The sequence below is a fragment of the Scaptodrosophila lebanonensis genome, unplaced genomic scaffold (genome assembly GCF_003285725.1).
Source record: "Scaptodrosophila lebanonensis strain 11010-0011.00,11010-0021.00 unplaced genomic scaffold, SlebRS2 tig00000092-arrow-pilon, whole genome shotgun sequence".
Classification (NCBI taxonomy): domain Eukaryota; kingdom Metazoa; phylum Arthropoda; class Insecta; order Diptera; family Drosophilidae; genus Scaptodrosophila; species Scaptodrosophila lebanonensis.
In genome coordinates, this window is record NW_022060566.1 from 3,949,471 (window position 1) to 3,966,053 (window position 16,583).

The following is a 16,583-nucleotide window of genomic DNA, read 5'->3' on the forward strand; positions in this document are numbered from 1 at the left end:
AAGCTTGAGCTTAATTGCAAATGCCTAACGGGCTTATATTAAAAAAAAAATGATTGCAGAATTTGTATGTTATATTTCAAATGTCGCGAAATTCGTTGTTATGAATACAGTGTCGTTTCATGGGATGGCAGCTTTTGTCATCCATCGTGCAACAGCTGTTCGGCCATACGGACGCACGTGTTGTATTACGCCTTATTTGGTAGTTGTTTTGTTGCGCTACGCGTCTGTTAACCGGGCATTTTCAATAATCGGCACTCGTGCATTTATTGGCAAATAGAGACGTGTGGGGCGGGCATATTAGGCTATTGAACACGGCGCAATGGGCAAAAACAAAAGGAACAATAAACAGCAGCACAAAAATAAACAGCAGGCTGCAACGTTACCATCAGCGAGTGCTACTGAGACAACAACAACAACAGCTAAGGGTAAGCATGCGACCGGCAACCACAACAATCATCATCAGCAACAAAATAGTAGCGTCAACAATAACATAAACGGAACCCGCTTTCCGACCTTCAACACCAAGCAACGTAACGAACTGAACGCTCTGGTTTTGCGTCTTCTGGAGCTCGCCCATGCAGTGCCCAGCAATGCCAACGAGGAATGGAAGCAATATGTGGATATGCAGCAATTATTGCAACGCATTATGGCCATTGAGGAGCCGTTGCAACGTCACATCTGCATGGACGCCAGCAATGCCAATGAAAAGATGCGCTTAGCCAAGGTTGCGGCCTTCAGTGATTGGGCAAAGGCGGGTGGAATACAAACGGATTGTGTGGAAATAGCCGTGTTTCCCGGCTATCAGTTGGGTCTGCGTGCCAAGCGAGACATAGCGGCCAACGAGCAGGTGCTTACTGTGCCCCGAAAGCTGATTTTTAGCGAGGAACATTTACCCGAATCGGATCGCAAATTGTTCTCCAACTTTCCGCTCTTGACGAACTTTAATTTGGCCTATGCGTTGGTCATTGAAAAGGTTCGGGGCACCCAGAGCAGTTGGCACCCGTATATTGAAGTGCTCCCAGCACGCTACAATACGGTTTTATACTTCAGCGTCGAGCAAATGCAGCGACTTCGCGGCACATCAGCCTGCACGGCTGCGTTGCGTCAGTGCCGGGTGATTGCTCGCCAATACGCTTCAATGTATAAGTGCGCCCATATCCGGAACGATTCGAGCGTAATGGCATCAATGGGTGTGCTCTTCACCCAGCATGGCCTCTGCTACGAGCTGTATCGGTGAGTATTGTAAACAAAACGTATGTAAGATTTGACTTGGGGGAGCCACAGCAGATACTAATCAGCTAGGGTATGTGCTCATTTTCGTAATTCCAATCTTTTCCGGATGGAATGCTGGTTTTCAAACTTCAAATGAAGTCGTTTTCACATTTGGCTTCAGTACAGACAAACTCTCGCAACTTGTTAGCTATTTATGGTTAGTACCAAAATAAATAGTGCTTAGCAAACAATAATGTTTAAATGTCTGCTGCAACAACGAATTGCCCAATAGGCATTGTTCCATAAAATAGAATGCGCAGCTAAGTTTGTATACCCAATTTGTATACTCTGCAACCAAACGTACACGTATGTAGCAGCCAAAAAAAAAAATAGTTATGCTCGCTCCAATAGATATAGTAATAGTAGTATAGTAATAATAGAACAACTAGTGTCGTATTTAATTGCTTACAATGTAATCTTTACATTAAACGAATTTGTGTATTCAACGCTAAGGGTAAACAAAAACTGCATAAAATATATTTAAGTTGAAAAGGTTGTAATTTAGTTGTTTCAGAAGCCAAATTTTCGATTTGTTGGTCGCGAAGCACGTCCTAGATTTTGGTCTCCGTGGATTAATTTGGAATAATTTGAAATTCGTCTACCCTCTTAGGTCATCTTAGTTCTCTATTCCTTGTAGACCTCCTTTTTGTCTTATCTTTCAATTTTAAATTAAAACGTATCGTACGAGTATATTTGAACCTATGCCGACCTCCCATATTTGTTAATATTATGATAAATAAATAAAAAAAATAAAAAAGCGAATATTTTTCTCTTTTATAAATCTTATCCAGTTAATGCTCAAATTATTGAAATCTTTGCCACAATTTTTCTACATTTTATTTTCAAGTCAAAACAAGTCAAACTTATTTACATAATACATGCGTACATGTGTATATTTGAGTGTCTGTGCTTATATATATGTATTATACATAAATATTTTGTTATGCTTTCACTGCCACATACATATACATAGTTGTCATCTAGATACTTATATATGTACTCGTATATAAGTGTAAGTATGGCCCTACCAAAATTAAAAAAAAAAATCTGCCAGCGCCTTAAGTGTACATAAATAAATAAATATGTAGTTTAAGTTGTTTTTTTTTTTTTTTTAAGTTTGTGCTTTTTTTAACCGCTCTTGTGCAGATTTTTCTACCGGTACGCCCACACCCGGCTATATGCGTCGCCCTTTTCCATTTTTTTGTTTGCCGCCAAAGAAATAATAGTAATTGCTTTTTGCACTAAAATCCTAGTACTGTTTTGGTTTCTCTTTAAAATTGATCTCTTTATAGTTATTGTCCTCTGAAACGTGTTTTTAAGTCCAATATTTCGCATATTTGTTCACCATTTGGGCCTTTGTATACTACTAGATCCGCTTGGACACTTCATCTTACATCTTTACAATTTTTCATTTTAATTTGGCAATATATCCTTTTCGTATGCTTTCAGTGGTTCTCTAAAATTAAGACATCCTTTAGGTGCATTACAGTGCAAAAGTGTCGCCTATGCTTTGAAACGAATTTAATTCGAAATTCAACTTCTCACAAAAATGGGCAACTGCCCCTACTATATCGTCGATAACGTTCATTCACGTTAGATCTGATCTATCCATAGTTATGGGGTAGAAGTGCTTAGTAGTATTCACATCTTTGAGTACAGTGTTGGGCAGCTCGTTGTTATCCAGTTGTTCATAATTTTTCCGGTATAGTTCATACTCGTAGCTTATTAAGAAATATTCTTTAGACTTTACATAAATATCGTTTGGATGTGTTGTGAACTTTTATAGCTTGTTCGCTTTTTTTTTTGTGTATTCCTATTCAATGTTTTATCAGCGATGTTTTGTTTGGTTGTTGATTTACTTCTCGAAAACATTTACGGATGCTTTCGATTTATGTTACAAAGCTGACCCACATGATTCATAGATTATTAAAAATATGACCTCAGCTCAAAATAATAATGAAAATAGAAATAATCTGTATTTTTACACCAAAAAACGGATACGTTTCTCACCCATTAAAAAATTACATTGATATTGATCATTTTTTTTTGAAAAAATCAAATGTTGATTTTAATTTTCTAATTGTTTGAAGCTAAAGTAATCTTCTCTTGAGAGAAGTCCAAGTCCTCAAAGTGCTGTTCAACTGATGATTTCACCATGAAACCGTTTAGATCTTAGTCTTAATTATAATAATTTTCGAAGCCAAGTTTCAGAAGAAATCACATTCCTTTGCATCTTTATTTTTAGTAATCTTTCCAATAAGAAGATGAAGCAATCAGTGAGTCAGGTGGATTAGTTTTGATACCGAAACATTGCTGATAACTACCGGTAAAAAAAAGTTTAAACTAATTTTTTCCTTTTTTCCGCTGTTTGTTTTCTTTCTTTTAATATAATTTTAATTTCATTAAAATTAATTGTCATTAAAATTATGCATTTAGGTATATGTATATATAAAACTTGGCCTAATAACAACGCTCTGCATCTCAAGTCGCTTCTAATCGATTACGATGACAGCGATAATTAATTATCAAACGATTTGCGTAGCGTATCAAAAAGATAATCCTGTACCTCGGGCGAATTGGGGTCCATAGTGTTGAGCTTGTTGTGTGTGCTGCGCAAGGAGAGGGCTAGGGATGTTGTAGAGCCACTGTTGCTGCTGAAAAAGCCACAGCCACCACCGCTAACACCATTAATACTATTAGCACCGCAACCAACACCGCCACCACCACCACATCCATCCATGCTCCTGCCAGCGCCTTTTCCCGTCGCCATCGTCACCGACTTTGTTGTGTTGGTCGCCGAGCCGGCCTCACATTTAAGCTGTCGCGTAAACAGCATCGAGCTCTGGCGCTGCAACTGATGCATCGGCGTGCTACAGGAGACGGTTGCAATGCTGGCCACGCCCACTTCTGTGCTGCTGCCACCGCCCACCACCAGCTCCTCCATGTGTTGGTGGAGCGACGAGCGACGCGAGGCGTTTGCCGTCTGCACTAATTGTGGCAACTTGCTCTTCATGGCATTGTAGGTCTTGGTGTAGTTCGTTTTTCGTCGACGGTGCTGCTTCAGGCGGCACACCACAAATATGACCATGAAGGTGGCCAGCGAGGTCAACACGATGGCGGCACTCGCGACTATTGCAGATCGTATGCCCGCTGGCATGCTGGCGTACAGGCTACTCAGATGCTGTTTCGACAGCGTGGAGGCGGCCGTTGCAGCCGGACTACGCTTGAAGCCATGGCCCGATAGCTCCAGATCGAGGAGATCATGAGCTCGTGCCACCTCGTTCTCAATGGTATCGATAACATTCTCGTTTTGGACTTTCGATTGCTTGGTGCTGGTGGGATTACCGCCGCCAATCTCACTCCCATTGTTGTTGCCATACATTTGGTTTCCCACATCTATGCTGCTGTTTGCCTCGTCGCTCTGCTCCACCTCCTGCTCCTGTGAACTGGCGATGCCGTCGAGCAATAGGTGCGGTGCTGGCACAAAATAGGCATTGCGTTTGTCATCGGCGTTGGCACTCCGTGTCGCTGTGGCGGTGGCCAGTGAGGCGAGTGCTAGTGTCTTCCATGATGGAAAGAAACCGAGCGACTTTTCTGAACGTTGTTGCTGTTGTTGGCTAGAAGAGGACGACGCTGAAGATGATGATTGGGCGTAGGCGGGTCCTAAACAAAACATAATAAACAGATTTGATAATTTAGCTAATTAGTAGTGTGGATGGACGAGAAGGAGTGGGGGGGGGGGGGGGGCGGGGGCAGGCATGCCTATAAAGTATATCTTCTGCTGAAATTTGCTGTTAAATAAATAAAGATTGCACTAGTACCGATAAGTTAATGGAAAAGATGATGATGCATTCTAAGGTCCCTGTCAGCAGATCCTACGCAAACAATAATATAAACTTTGTAGTTTAGATAAATTTGAGGGTTTCTAAAGTAATTGTAATCATATTAATACGATCAGATTGATACTGGATTTCATTCTTATTACTTTGTTGTTAATGATGCAATTCCTAGTTAATGAACAGACATCAATAAGTTCATGGAGAAGACGACGAAGATGATGATTAATCATTAAGATCAACAATAAAGTTTGCCAGATTATTGTCATACGCGAATCAATTTTGTTAAGATTCCAATTCGTCTTGTAATATCCATAATATTTATTTCACTATAATAATACAGATCATTTTTGGTGCTTTTAAGCATAAGAAATCAATAATTACAATAATGCCTCCTTAACTCCATTTATTTACAATTACCGTTTTTGTTTAAGCTTTTAAAACTTGGCTATTCTTATTTTATTTCAATTATTTTGTAAAACAATAACATTTTTAGAAAATAGTTTCTATAATAATTCTGTAAAAAAAAAAGACTTGCATAAAAATAAAGCCACTTAAAAAGATGCTGTTGGAAAAAATGTCGGCTGTCCTCATCTATAGGGCTTCATCGATCTTAACTTTCTTGCCCCAATTGGAAATTCAGTTGAATCGGAAACGCATAAAATTTGTCATCTTTAGTTTGTATTGAATACTCGACTCCACACATGAATATATTACAAACAATTAAATGTTACGATAAGGATGAGGAAAGTTTTGTGTTTAACGAAAGGATATGTGAGAATTTTAATTAGGGTGCGTGTATTTCTGTGCGGCGTTGCAGCGAGCTGCGGCGTTTTCTGTACCAGGCTTGGCAGGATATTGCTTGCTCTTATTTTGCCAATTGATACCGGCATAGATAGGCGTTTTCTAAAATCGATAGCAGATCAAGAACTCAAGTCTAAGAATTGTTAATCGAAAGGACATAATTTGTTATCGTAGCACTCGCTTGCAAGCTATCCATCCATTCCCAGTTATTACTTACGTGTGCATTTGGCGTGCTGAGCTGCTGCTGCTGCTTCTTCAAAAATTGCTATAGAATAACTATCGATAGCGATAACAGATAACGACCAATGGCAACAGCTGCTCAGCACGCGTCAAATACGCGCGCAACTCTCACTGCTGCTGCCGCTGTTGCTGCTGCAGCCGCCGCTGTCGACGCAGTCGCTGACGCCGTAGCCGCAATGCTGTACCTCTATCGTTGTTATCGGTCTCGTTGGGTTCGATATTGATGATCGATGTGAAATAACTGGAACCCTGCGAATCCGTCTTGATCTCGTCTGGCTTCACACTTTTCAGATCCATCAGATTAAAGTGCGGAAAGTTTTCAAATGCCGTCACAATATCCATGTTATCCTGCAGCACAACCTTCTGGCCGGGAAAGAAGCGCGAATGCTCATCCGCATCCATAATAGTCGATAGATGCAGTTGACTTGAGCCACGTTTGCGATGCTCAATCAATTCTTCGAGCGTCATGTTACGTTGCTCGAGGACCTTAAACAGGCGATTGCCGGAACGACGATCCTCGATGAGTTCAAGCAAATCGGTTCGATCATCCACATCGTCCACAATGGGCACAATAGGCGTCAACGGCTTAACCTCTGGTGGCGTCACTCGTGTGTGATGTGTGTTGCTCTCAACCTCATCGAAGAAATTCTCCAGCTCATCGTCACTGTAGCTTTGCTCCTCGCTGGTGTTGTTGCGAGACTGGGTTTGAATGGAACTGGAAATGGCGCCATCTGTTGTATTTATCGTCATTGTCTCTGTGCTGAAGACAATTTCCGAATCATTTGTATGTTCGTTGCTCTCTACAGCATTTTTATCGATGTTTCTTATAACGTTCCCTTTGATGTGCTTGTTGTTGCTCCCATGGTTGTTACTGTTTTTGTTGTAATTCTTATTGCGCAGCCGAAAACGTTGATTTGGACTCGAGCTCGAGCTGGTGCGCGTCGGCACAAACAATTCGGTATTGTATTCCAAATTGTTGTCCAAAGTGGTCGTTGCTGTTGACACCGTTGTCGTTGTAGGGACTTCCTCCTCCTCCTCCTCCTCCTCCTCTGCTTCTGGTTGTTGTGGAATCTCCGTGGTTGTAGTTGTTGTAGTTTTAAATAACGCCGGCGGCTTGAGCGTTGATCGCAGCTGCTGGCGCTTTTTGTAGAGTGGTAGTCTGGTTGTGGTCGATACTGTTGTGGTCATCATTGTGGTGGTTGTGCTGCCCGATGTGGCCAGACTGGGATTCAGCACCCGTCTGGTGGTGTTGGCGTCTCGCGAGGAGCTGCCAAACAGTTTCAAGCGCTGCAAGGTGGGAAACTTGAGGCGTGTCTTGCTGCTGTTCTCCTCCTTTATCGCAATGGCGCTCTCCTCCTCGCTACTGCTGCTCAAATAGGCAGCTGGAATGCGACGCACTGTGTGCTTAACCTGGGATGTGGCTGTGGATGTTGTTGCTGATGGCTGCTTTGCCTCGCTAATAGTGGCTGGCGCTCCGGCCGTTGTCTGCAGAGCCAGCAGCGCATTCTGTTTCCCCTTAAGCAGATCATCTAGCGAGAGATTCTTCTGCTGCAAAATTTCGCTCAGACTTAGCCCGCCCGAGTTCTTCAAAATATTCTTTAAATCAACGCCCGTTTTTGTAGTTTCCGGTGAGGGCGAAGGCGATGGCACCGGCACTGCCACTGCCACTGGCTCTTGGTCCTTTTTCATTTGTCCGTAGGGTCGGCGGTATGCTTTGTTGTAATTGCTCTGCTGGGCTGTGGCATCGGTGGCTGCTGCTGCCGCTGCTGCTTGTTCCTGTCGCTGGCGCTGCTTATCGCGCTCCTTTTCCAGCGCAGCCATCGGCTCGCGTACCGGTGGCTGCTTCCTTTTCCGTAACGCCATGCCACTGCCCTCGCCGTTGCTGTTCCCCTCATCTTCGACGTAGCCGCGCCAGTAGTTGCTGCTCTGCTGGTCCTCCTCCTCGTTGGCGCCCATAGTGCCCAGCGGCAGCGGTGGGCGTCGCTTGCGCTTGCGTGCGCCAATAAAGCCGCTGCCATGGCGACGAATCTGTGGACCTGTTTCCCCAAACTGTGAATCCTTGCCATCGTCTACGACAAGCGATACGCCAGTCTTGAGCAGCTGTAGAGAAACAGCAAGAGGATAAAGAAAAGAGAATCAATTACCAGATTGAACAGTGGATAGAAAAAAGAAAAGAAATTCTATGTTTTTTGAAAAACATATTCGAGTAAACGTTTTACTACCTGAAAATCTCAGCATTTAGTGGCTCTGCCATTGACCTGTTTTAAAAGGCTTTAAAAACAGTGTCTTAATTATTCTTCGAATCGATTTTAATGTGAAATGAAATTCATATCCCTTTTGGCGTTTCGTGGTTGTTTTTTATTTGATCTTTTTCGTTCCCGTTCGAGAAATTTTCGGTGTAACTGGATGTACTATACACGTAGTCTCGGACCGACTTGGACAACTAAAAGTGTATAAGCATATAGTTCTGACGGACGAAAAGGATAATTTAAGAAATGATCTCAGCGAATGTGAAAGCACTTTATTGCCGTTTTTGAAAAGCAAAAAAAAAATCCTAGTATAAGTGTGCATTCGAAAAAATATATACACATGGGTAGATTGCCACTCCAGTCTGCCAAGTATATATTTTCCGATATTGTTTAATCTCTTAGTGCCAAATTGGAATCTTTTGCCGACACGTTAGCCGGAAACGAAATGCGATTCTCTTTGGTATGTAAAATATAATGTTATGGCCTAAATCTGCATAAATTGGATTATTATAATAATAAAATAATATAATGCTAAAATATAAAAAAATGCAATTCTGTTTAATTCTCTGATTTCAATCACAACTTTTTCCACACTTTAAAGGCCATATGGATCTGAAACTATTTGATAAGCTCTCATGTACTTATTTAAATCTAAAACCGTCGCCTAACTTTTTTGGGAGGAGAGCTTCTTGTTGATTTGTTGCCTTGCTTACTTGTCTTTTCCGCCTTCCTGGACGCCTGCAGTTGTCAGATCTTTTCTGTAATCCCTCTGCACCTTCCCCCTGCTTTCGCATTGCATTGTCATCCACTCCACTACCTTGGCCAAGCGTTCTTAACGTAATGAGTTTTTGGCCAAGAGTTTGTCGTAAAATTGTTTCTTTTGTGCTGTTTTGTATTGTCGTGTTGTTGGCCAAAAAGTTTTTGGTCAACAATTTAGTTTTGTCATTAGCGAAATTATTGTTTTGTGCTGCTGTTGGTTTGCAAGGCAAGGCAAGGGCTCGGGCTCTGGCTCGGGCCAGGGCTAATTATTTACGCAGAAACAAATTTGAAAGTGTGTACAGGTTTCCACAGCTAATTTACTGCATTTGCTCGTTATTCCTCGCCTATGGCCAAAAACCGACAATGTGAATGCTTAGTTCAAATAATATAATACATATACTTGTAAATATATATACTCGTATATATGTCTGCAAGATTAATGTGCGTTGAAAGGAAGGCGAAAGAAGAACAATGCAGACCAAAAACTTTGTCTCCTGCATAAGTTGTTGGGAATGAAAGGAAACGGCAGCTTTTAATTATAAACGCCCAGCGACTTTATGCAGCAAAGTGCATTGAATTGGTTGCTCTCCTTATGTAAGCACTCCAATGGCTATGAGACCGCATTCCCCACTCTGCCTCTCCCATCACACATTTCACATTTCAGATTTCAGAGCTCACATCCCACATCCCACATCCCATATTTCACATTTCATTTATGGACTTGCTGATGAACTTACCGCAGACTCTCGGGCCGAGCAATGAACACAAAGGCTAAATGCATATGATTATTTGCATTAGTCTGATTACGATGTGAAGGGAAGCAAAAAACCTAGAAGCCTTCAATATTGTGGTTTCTGTCTACAGGGATGGGTAGCGGACTGGCAGACTGGCGGCCTGGTTGGCTAACTGCCTCGTTGGCCTGGCCTGGTCTGGTCTGGTCTGCTGTCTGGCTGCCAGCAATTTTATTATAACCGTATGGCAACTAGTTTGCGCTTAATTGAAAATTAATTAGGTGAACACAAAGTGCCGGCAGCATGGTTCGACGCCAAAGTGGTCTTATTAGAAATATAATAGGTTTTTTTCTAGAAGCATTTAACACGCCCATAACTTAAAGTTTTTTTTTGGCCATCTATCCCAGATTGTTTTCATACATGTTCATACAGACGGTTATGTCTAAAGCGACTCGTCTCTCTGCTTAAGAATATATGTATATAAATATTATATACAAATTATATATATACATATGTATATATTGTCAGCTTATGAGTGACATACAAGATAACTGTATTTTAAAAAAGGGTAAAAGTTGCTTAAATGGACATTACAATAGGCCTAAGGCTTCAATACACGAAATTAATAAAAAGTTTTATTCGCATCATTACAATCGTTTAAGTATTCTATTCCTAAAAAATACCTCATAAAGAATGGCTTCAATTGAAGCTTGCGAGGTAGAAATTGGAAAGCTTAGCAGGCTCTATTATTCGCTTAGCATTTGTGCTACAACAAGCTTTGCTATAAAACATTGGAATTTATTAACATAAACATATCTAAGCATATTTGTTATTTAATTTAATCTGAAAAAGTATTGCTCCCTTTAGCAGCTTCCTAAATTGTAATGAATCTCTATTTAAATAGAGACAAGAGCCAGTGACTGCAAATAACAACATTTCTGATATAATTTTCGAGTCGAAAGCATTCACAATATTCCTGATATTAATTTTGTGTCGTTGGCAACATTCTAAAATATAGCTTAGTTCGTTAAGTTGAACTCAAGACAGTTTTCAATTCGTTTTAAAAGAAAAGCCCTACAAAAGTTAATTCATGATGTTGATTCTTCTGTCCGTCTGTATGAACGCAAAGATATCGGCTCGTATAAGACCTACAATAACAAAACTTGATTCCAAAAAAAAGAGCAAGTTAGTATTGCAAAGGAAATTTAGTCTCAAGTCCAGATATTGTCAGCCTTTTGGATCGCTTGAGATCCAAGTTACCTCTACGATTGACCGATTATTTTAAACAGTCGTTGTTGATGGTAAAAAAAAAAATTGTAACTACATCATCTTTTCAAACCTCCACCCGCTCTACCTTTGTACATAGTTTTGATTGCACTTAACTTTTTTTTGAACAGTTTCTATGGCATTGGCAGATTCTCAAAGTGTTTTTTTCAGTAAAGCAAATACTATAGTATAAAGCAGTAGCCCATTGTCTCATTAATGTATAGTTTGTGCGAGTTTTGCATAAGATAGCAAAAAAAAAAGGGGAAAACTAGAGCACAAAAAGCACGTTTGTTGTTATTGCCGACGTAGTTTGTTTCTAACAAAGTCAGGATGATGATGGAATCGGTCCTTTCCCTTTCTAGCCATCAGCCCATTTGTCGGGCTGGCTCGCAACCACTTCAAACAAGTTGCTGCTTTCATAATTAAATTGCAAAATTTATGCACAATTAAATGAAAAACTTTCCTTTGAGGTGAACAACAAAATGAAAATGAATATAAATTTAAATCACAAACGGCCAGCTCTTAATTTTTTGGCTGTAGTGGTCAGTGGTTAGTGGTTTCTGGTTTTTGGTTTTTGGTTTCTCCCCATCAAAAACAAAAAAAATCGCAGCCCAACAAAATTGTTAGCACTTTTGTATAATTGAAGGCGAAACCTTTGAGGCAACACACTTTCGTGTGCTTTGTTGCACTTCGTTGTTTGGTTTGTTTTGCACGCCGCCTAATTCTTTTTGCCTTCCCTTTTTTGTAATTTCCGTTTATTTTTATACTCTGTACATGAAATGTACAAGAGTATATTAGGTTTGCGGGAGCTGAAAAATGTAACAGGCAGAAGGAGGCGTGGCAGACCCCACAAAGTATATATATTCTTGATCAGCATGACGAGACGAGTCGATCTAGCCCTGTCTGTCTGTCTGTCCGTCTGTCCGTCTGTCCGTCTGTCCGTCTGTCCGTCTGTCCGTCCGTATGAACACCTGGATCTCAGAGACTATAAGAGATAGAGACACCAAATTTTGCACGAAGATGCGTTATGTGTGTATTCTATACGAGTTTGTTTTATTTTTTTGATTTTCCCCCCCACTTCCCCCCTATGGGGGTTTTCCCGATTTTCCATTCGTATAATCGCCTATATCTCGGAGACTATAAGACCTAGGAACACCAAATTTTAGTCCCAGATGCCTTATGTGAATACGCAGAAAATGTATATTTTGGAATTCCCCTCCCTCCCCCCTCTACCCCGCAAATCGTAACTCCCGTAATTCTTGGAATTTCGAACTAAAATTTTGGAAATACCCCCAGTTAGTTATTATGTGTCCGTATGCCAAATTTCATTATGATAGACCGATTTAACAAGAAGTTATAGCCATAAATATATTTGCTGATGCAGCGCTGCTGCAGCGCTGCTCAAGCGCTGCCCGCGGCTGTTGTTGATGTTGCTGTTTGGTTGACTGCGAAAATGCTTACACAGACACGAATAGATACGCATAGGCATACATACACTCACACAGACGCAATTGCTATGTAAATGTGCAATTATACACCCTTTACGTGAGTTCGAATACCGAGAGAGGTAAAATCGATCAAATTTTATTTTTTTTTTTTCTTAATTTTTTTTATTTTCTATAATTATTGTAAACATATGTACAGAGTATTTCAAAGTCGGGACACCCGACTTTAGCTTTTTTACTTGTTTGTTAATTGTTTTTTTTTTTTTTCAGTTGGGCCGTGTCGACGGTCATGACGCGTCAAAATTTGGTGCCGCGCGAATATTTTCCCCCCGAGGCGAACGCCGACGATTTGAAGGACTCGCCAATCTCTGCGCTCATACCGTTCTGGGATATGGCCAATCACAAGCCCGGCAAGATTACCTCCTTCTATGGCAGTGCGGCTCAGCAAATGGAATGTGCCGCCCAGGAGGCGTACAAGGCGGGCGAGCAGTTCTTCATCTACTACGGGGATCGCTGCAACGCCGATATGCTTGTGCATAATGGGTAGGTCCAAGAAATTTGAACTCGCATCGTCCTTAAATTAAAGTTACCTTTTTAAATCTGATAGTCATTCGAAAATTATAAATTACATATTATATTCGATAAAACGTACAGCCAGTCGAAAAATATGTACAGAAGCTGAAAAGCTTTCCTTTTTTGGTTAGTTTTTCAATTTTTTTTTTTACAAGAAGTGCTGCACTTTCTGTGAAAAAAGTTGTGCATTTCAGTACACTCTTTAAAATAACATTGAACGGAATTCATAGAAATGCAGTAGGTTTTTAAAACTCGATTTATTCTTTTGCTCTTCATTTCGAAAGCATTTTAGGGCAGTTTTGAATTTGAATCTGAAATTGTTGCCTGAGGCATAATACTTAGAAATACAAGTAGTTATACTATTATTTTGCTCGTGGACCATAGATTGTTTCGTATAATTTATCGTATCATTTTTTCCGATACGCAGATTCTTGGATCCCGACAATCGCAAAGATTATGTCAACATCAAGCTGGGCCTGAGCCCAACGGATCCGCTGGCTGAGCAGCGAGCCAGTCTGCTGGCTCGCCTCAATATTGAGCGGAAAGCGGAGCTGCGCGTCCTGCCGGCACCCGATTACATATCCGGAGAGCTGTTGGCCTTTGTGCGGGTATTTAATATGAGTGCCGCCCAATTGGAACACTGGCACAGCGATCCGGAGCGAACTGTAGATTTGCTGCACATTGATTGCGCCCTCGAGACGGATCACGAGACACGCACCTGGCAGTATCTGTATCAGCGGCTCAAACTATTGCTGGGCGTGTTTGAGGCCACACAGGGCGCACTCGAGGCAAGTCTGCCCGATGGTGGTGCGGCGGAAAAGCTGCAGGCACTGCAAGTGGAATGCAACGAGCAGGTGGAGGGTGGAGGCCTGCCCCAGAGGACTGAGCTTGAGATTGATTTGATGCTGTTGCAGTATCGCCGACTGGAAAAGCAGATACTGGCCGAAGCCCTGCAGTACGCCCAGGAACGTTGCAAGGTATAGGCTGCTCCGGGCTGGATGGTGTGGCTTGGAGTGGAGTGTGTGGAAATTAAATTGGTCAGCAGATGGTCAGCATTAAATTGTCATGATAATTATATAACACATCAGCCCCAGTCCCAGCAACAACAACAACAAACCAACCAATTCTTAAGTGGCCATTTATGCGGAGTTATTCCGCATTAGGAAGTCTCGAGCTCTGCCTCTTAGTCACATAGAAAGTAAGCGTGAAAAGTGTTTTATAATATAACAAAATACAATTTATTATTATTAATATACAACTATTTTTTTTTGTAGTATTTTGAACGTGCGTGCTAATATTTAATCGTAATTTATTTTGGCTCATTCATTTTTGAATTAAATCGGGCGTAGGAACTGTTCATACATTTCAACATGTATTTAAATGACACACAAACGAGCATAAATATACATAAATAAATATATTAAATCATTATGAAAATATGCAATTAATACTCGTCTCTTTGAATTTGGCAATTGCAGTTGAAATGCAGAAATCGAAAAGCATAATTAATACAGACATACAGAATGTACAAAAATTGTACGCTTTTTAATTTAGAACTCATTATTTATATTTGTTTAATGTTTGTTTTAAATCTAATAAATGAAAAGTTATATGCGAGAAATATTCCTCTTTTTCGTAATTTGTTTTTTCTCTTCAATGTGGTGGTAGAACTGAAAACTCAAAACAGACGGAATTCTTCCTATGATTTAAGAATTTAATATGCTAAATAAATTTAAACGGTTGACTTTAATGGAAAAGTTATTTCATGTTTAAGTATTTGGCATTAGTTAAATGTTTTAATAGTTTTTTTTATTTAACAATATCGTATTTTATTTTTCGTACCCTGTGCATAATCGACCCCGTAAAGAAATTACATATATTGTTAATCAGTTTGACGACAGAAATCCATCTAGACTTGTCCGTTAGTCTGTCGGAGTTAAATATGCTATTGCTGAGATTTAATCAGATGTTGGTGCTTTGAAATTTGATGGTATAAACTATATATAATTAATATGATTTAATAAGCAATTGGTGCTTAAAGTGGCTTCGGTTAAGTGCTTTCTATGAGAAGCACGGAGGAGGGCTGTGTTTTCTGATTTGATCGTGAAAGTGTGTTTAATTAAGGTGGCTTCGGTTAAGTGCTTTCTATGAGAAGCGTGGAGGACGGCTGTGTTCTTATTTTATTTGTACAAATTATTCAATATAATATATATAATTAATATGATTTAATAAACAATTGGTGCTTAAAGTGGCTTCGGTGAAGTGTTTTCTGTGAGAAGCACGGAGGACGGCTGTGTTTTTATTTTATTTGTACAAATTATTCAATATATACATATTTATTATATATTTATTATGATTTATTTAGCAAAAAGAGCGGTAATCGTGTAGTTGTTGGATTACTTCGCATTCGATAATGAAAATATTGTTTCTCCCATTTTAAAGTCGTCTAGTCCCGCCCCTTACCTGCCATTGAACACTGCACTTTGTAGAACAATTTTCACTAAAGTTCTGGCCTCTGGCTTAGATTTAACAGAGCGATATAAAACTGTATATTGAATAAAATTTTAATTTGGCCAGCCGAGATGCATTTGAACTTTATCGGTTTTTTACATTTTTTGTGTTGTCTATGACATTTCAGTTGCCAGGCTAGCACATTTTCGGCCATGAGTAGAGCGTATGCCTGATGGCGGCAAAAGTTTCCTACGCACCGATTTTAATGTCCTTTTTTGGATTTTGGGCCATTTGCTAATTGCTCTCCGTCTGCAGCAGCGGCCAACTGACCAGTGATAAGGGGGAGGAGGGGTGGGGAAGAGAGGGCAGCTATGTGGCAGGGATGCTGGCAGGCCCGTAATCCATATTGACTAACTAATTAGGCGCACTGCCAGTTTGAAAGTGGTTGGGACTCGAAACGCCACACATACACACACAAACACACACACAACAAGTTGGTCGTAGGTCTACGAATGTAACCGAAAATTTGCGTACATTTCAATCAACTACCTAAACACTTTTAAATTCAATCACAAAAATTTGCGCACGCGCTACAAAATTGATGGAATTGGCTGGGATGGTGTTGATGCTCTATTTGTTGTTGCTGTTGATTCTGTTGCTGTTGTTGTTGTTGATGTTGCAGGGTCGGTTGCCGGTTGCCGGTTGCTGTTGTATGCAGTTTTCTGGTTCCTGCTCTTGACGATGCTGAGCAGTGGGCGGTGCATTCATGAATGTGTGTTTGAAGTGAATGCTGAAAATAGCTATTCAAGTGTCAAATCAAATGTTAGTGTGGCTGTTTGGTTGTGTATGTATGCACCACTAATGTATGTACACCCCCCACCACCACCACTCCTAGTCACAAGGCCAAGGAAGATGAGCCTGACTACAAAATAGAATAAGGGAATTGCATTTTATATC

General features: G+C 40.5%; 1 protein-coding gene across 2 annotated transcripts; it reads left to right on the forward strand.

The window, feature by feature from the left end:
- The first annotated feature begins 224 nt into the window (after positions 1–224).
- Positions 225–14,798, forward strand: LOC115627070 (actin-histidine N-methyltransferase). Of its 2 annotated transcripts, XR_003995644.1 has the most exons (4): positions 320–1,233; positions 12,873–13,145; positions 13,603–14,373; positions 14,450–14,798. XR_003995644.1 is itself a non-coding variant. In XM_030522618.1 (3 exons), exons 1-3 carry the CDS (start codon positions 320–322, stop codon positions 14,156–14,158), a joined length of 1,743 nt encoding a protein of 580 aa, XP_030378478.1. In that variant the 5' UTR covers positions 225–319; the 3' UTR covers positions 14,159–14,798. The 2 variants fall into 2 exon arrangements, 1 of the variants encoding a protein (XP_030378478.1); XM_030522618.1 differs by having other exon boundaries at positions 225–1,233; positions 13,603–14,798.
- The last annotated feature ends 1,785 nt before the right edge of the window (positions 14,799–16,583 follow it).

What these genes read in the sequence shown, in the direction of transcription:
- LOC115627070 (XM_030522618.1), top strand. Translation starts at nt 320, where the DNA reads ATGGGCAAAAACAAAAGGAACAATAAACAGCAGCACAAAAATAAACAG. An exon ending in CTCTGCTACGAGCTGTATCG is followed by an intron (nt 1,234 to 12,872) that starts GTGAGTATTGTA and finishes TTTTTTTTTCAG; the next exon opens with TTGGGCCGTGTCGACGGTCA. An exon ending in GATATGCTTGTGCATAATGG is followed by an intron (nt 13,146 to 13,602) that starts GTAGGTCCAAGA and finishes TCCGATACGCAG; the next exon opens with ATTCTTGGATCCCGACAATC.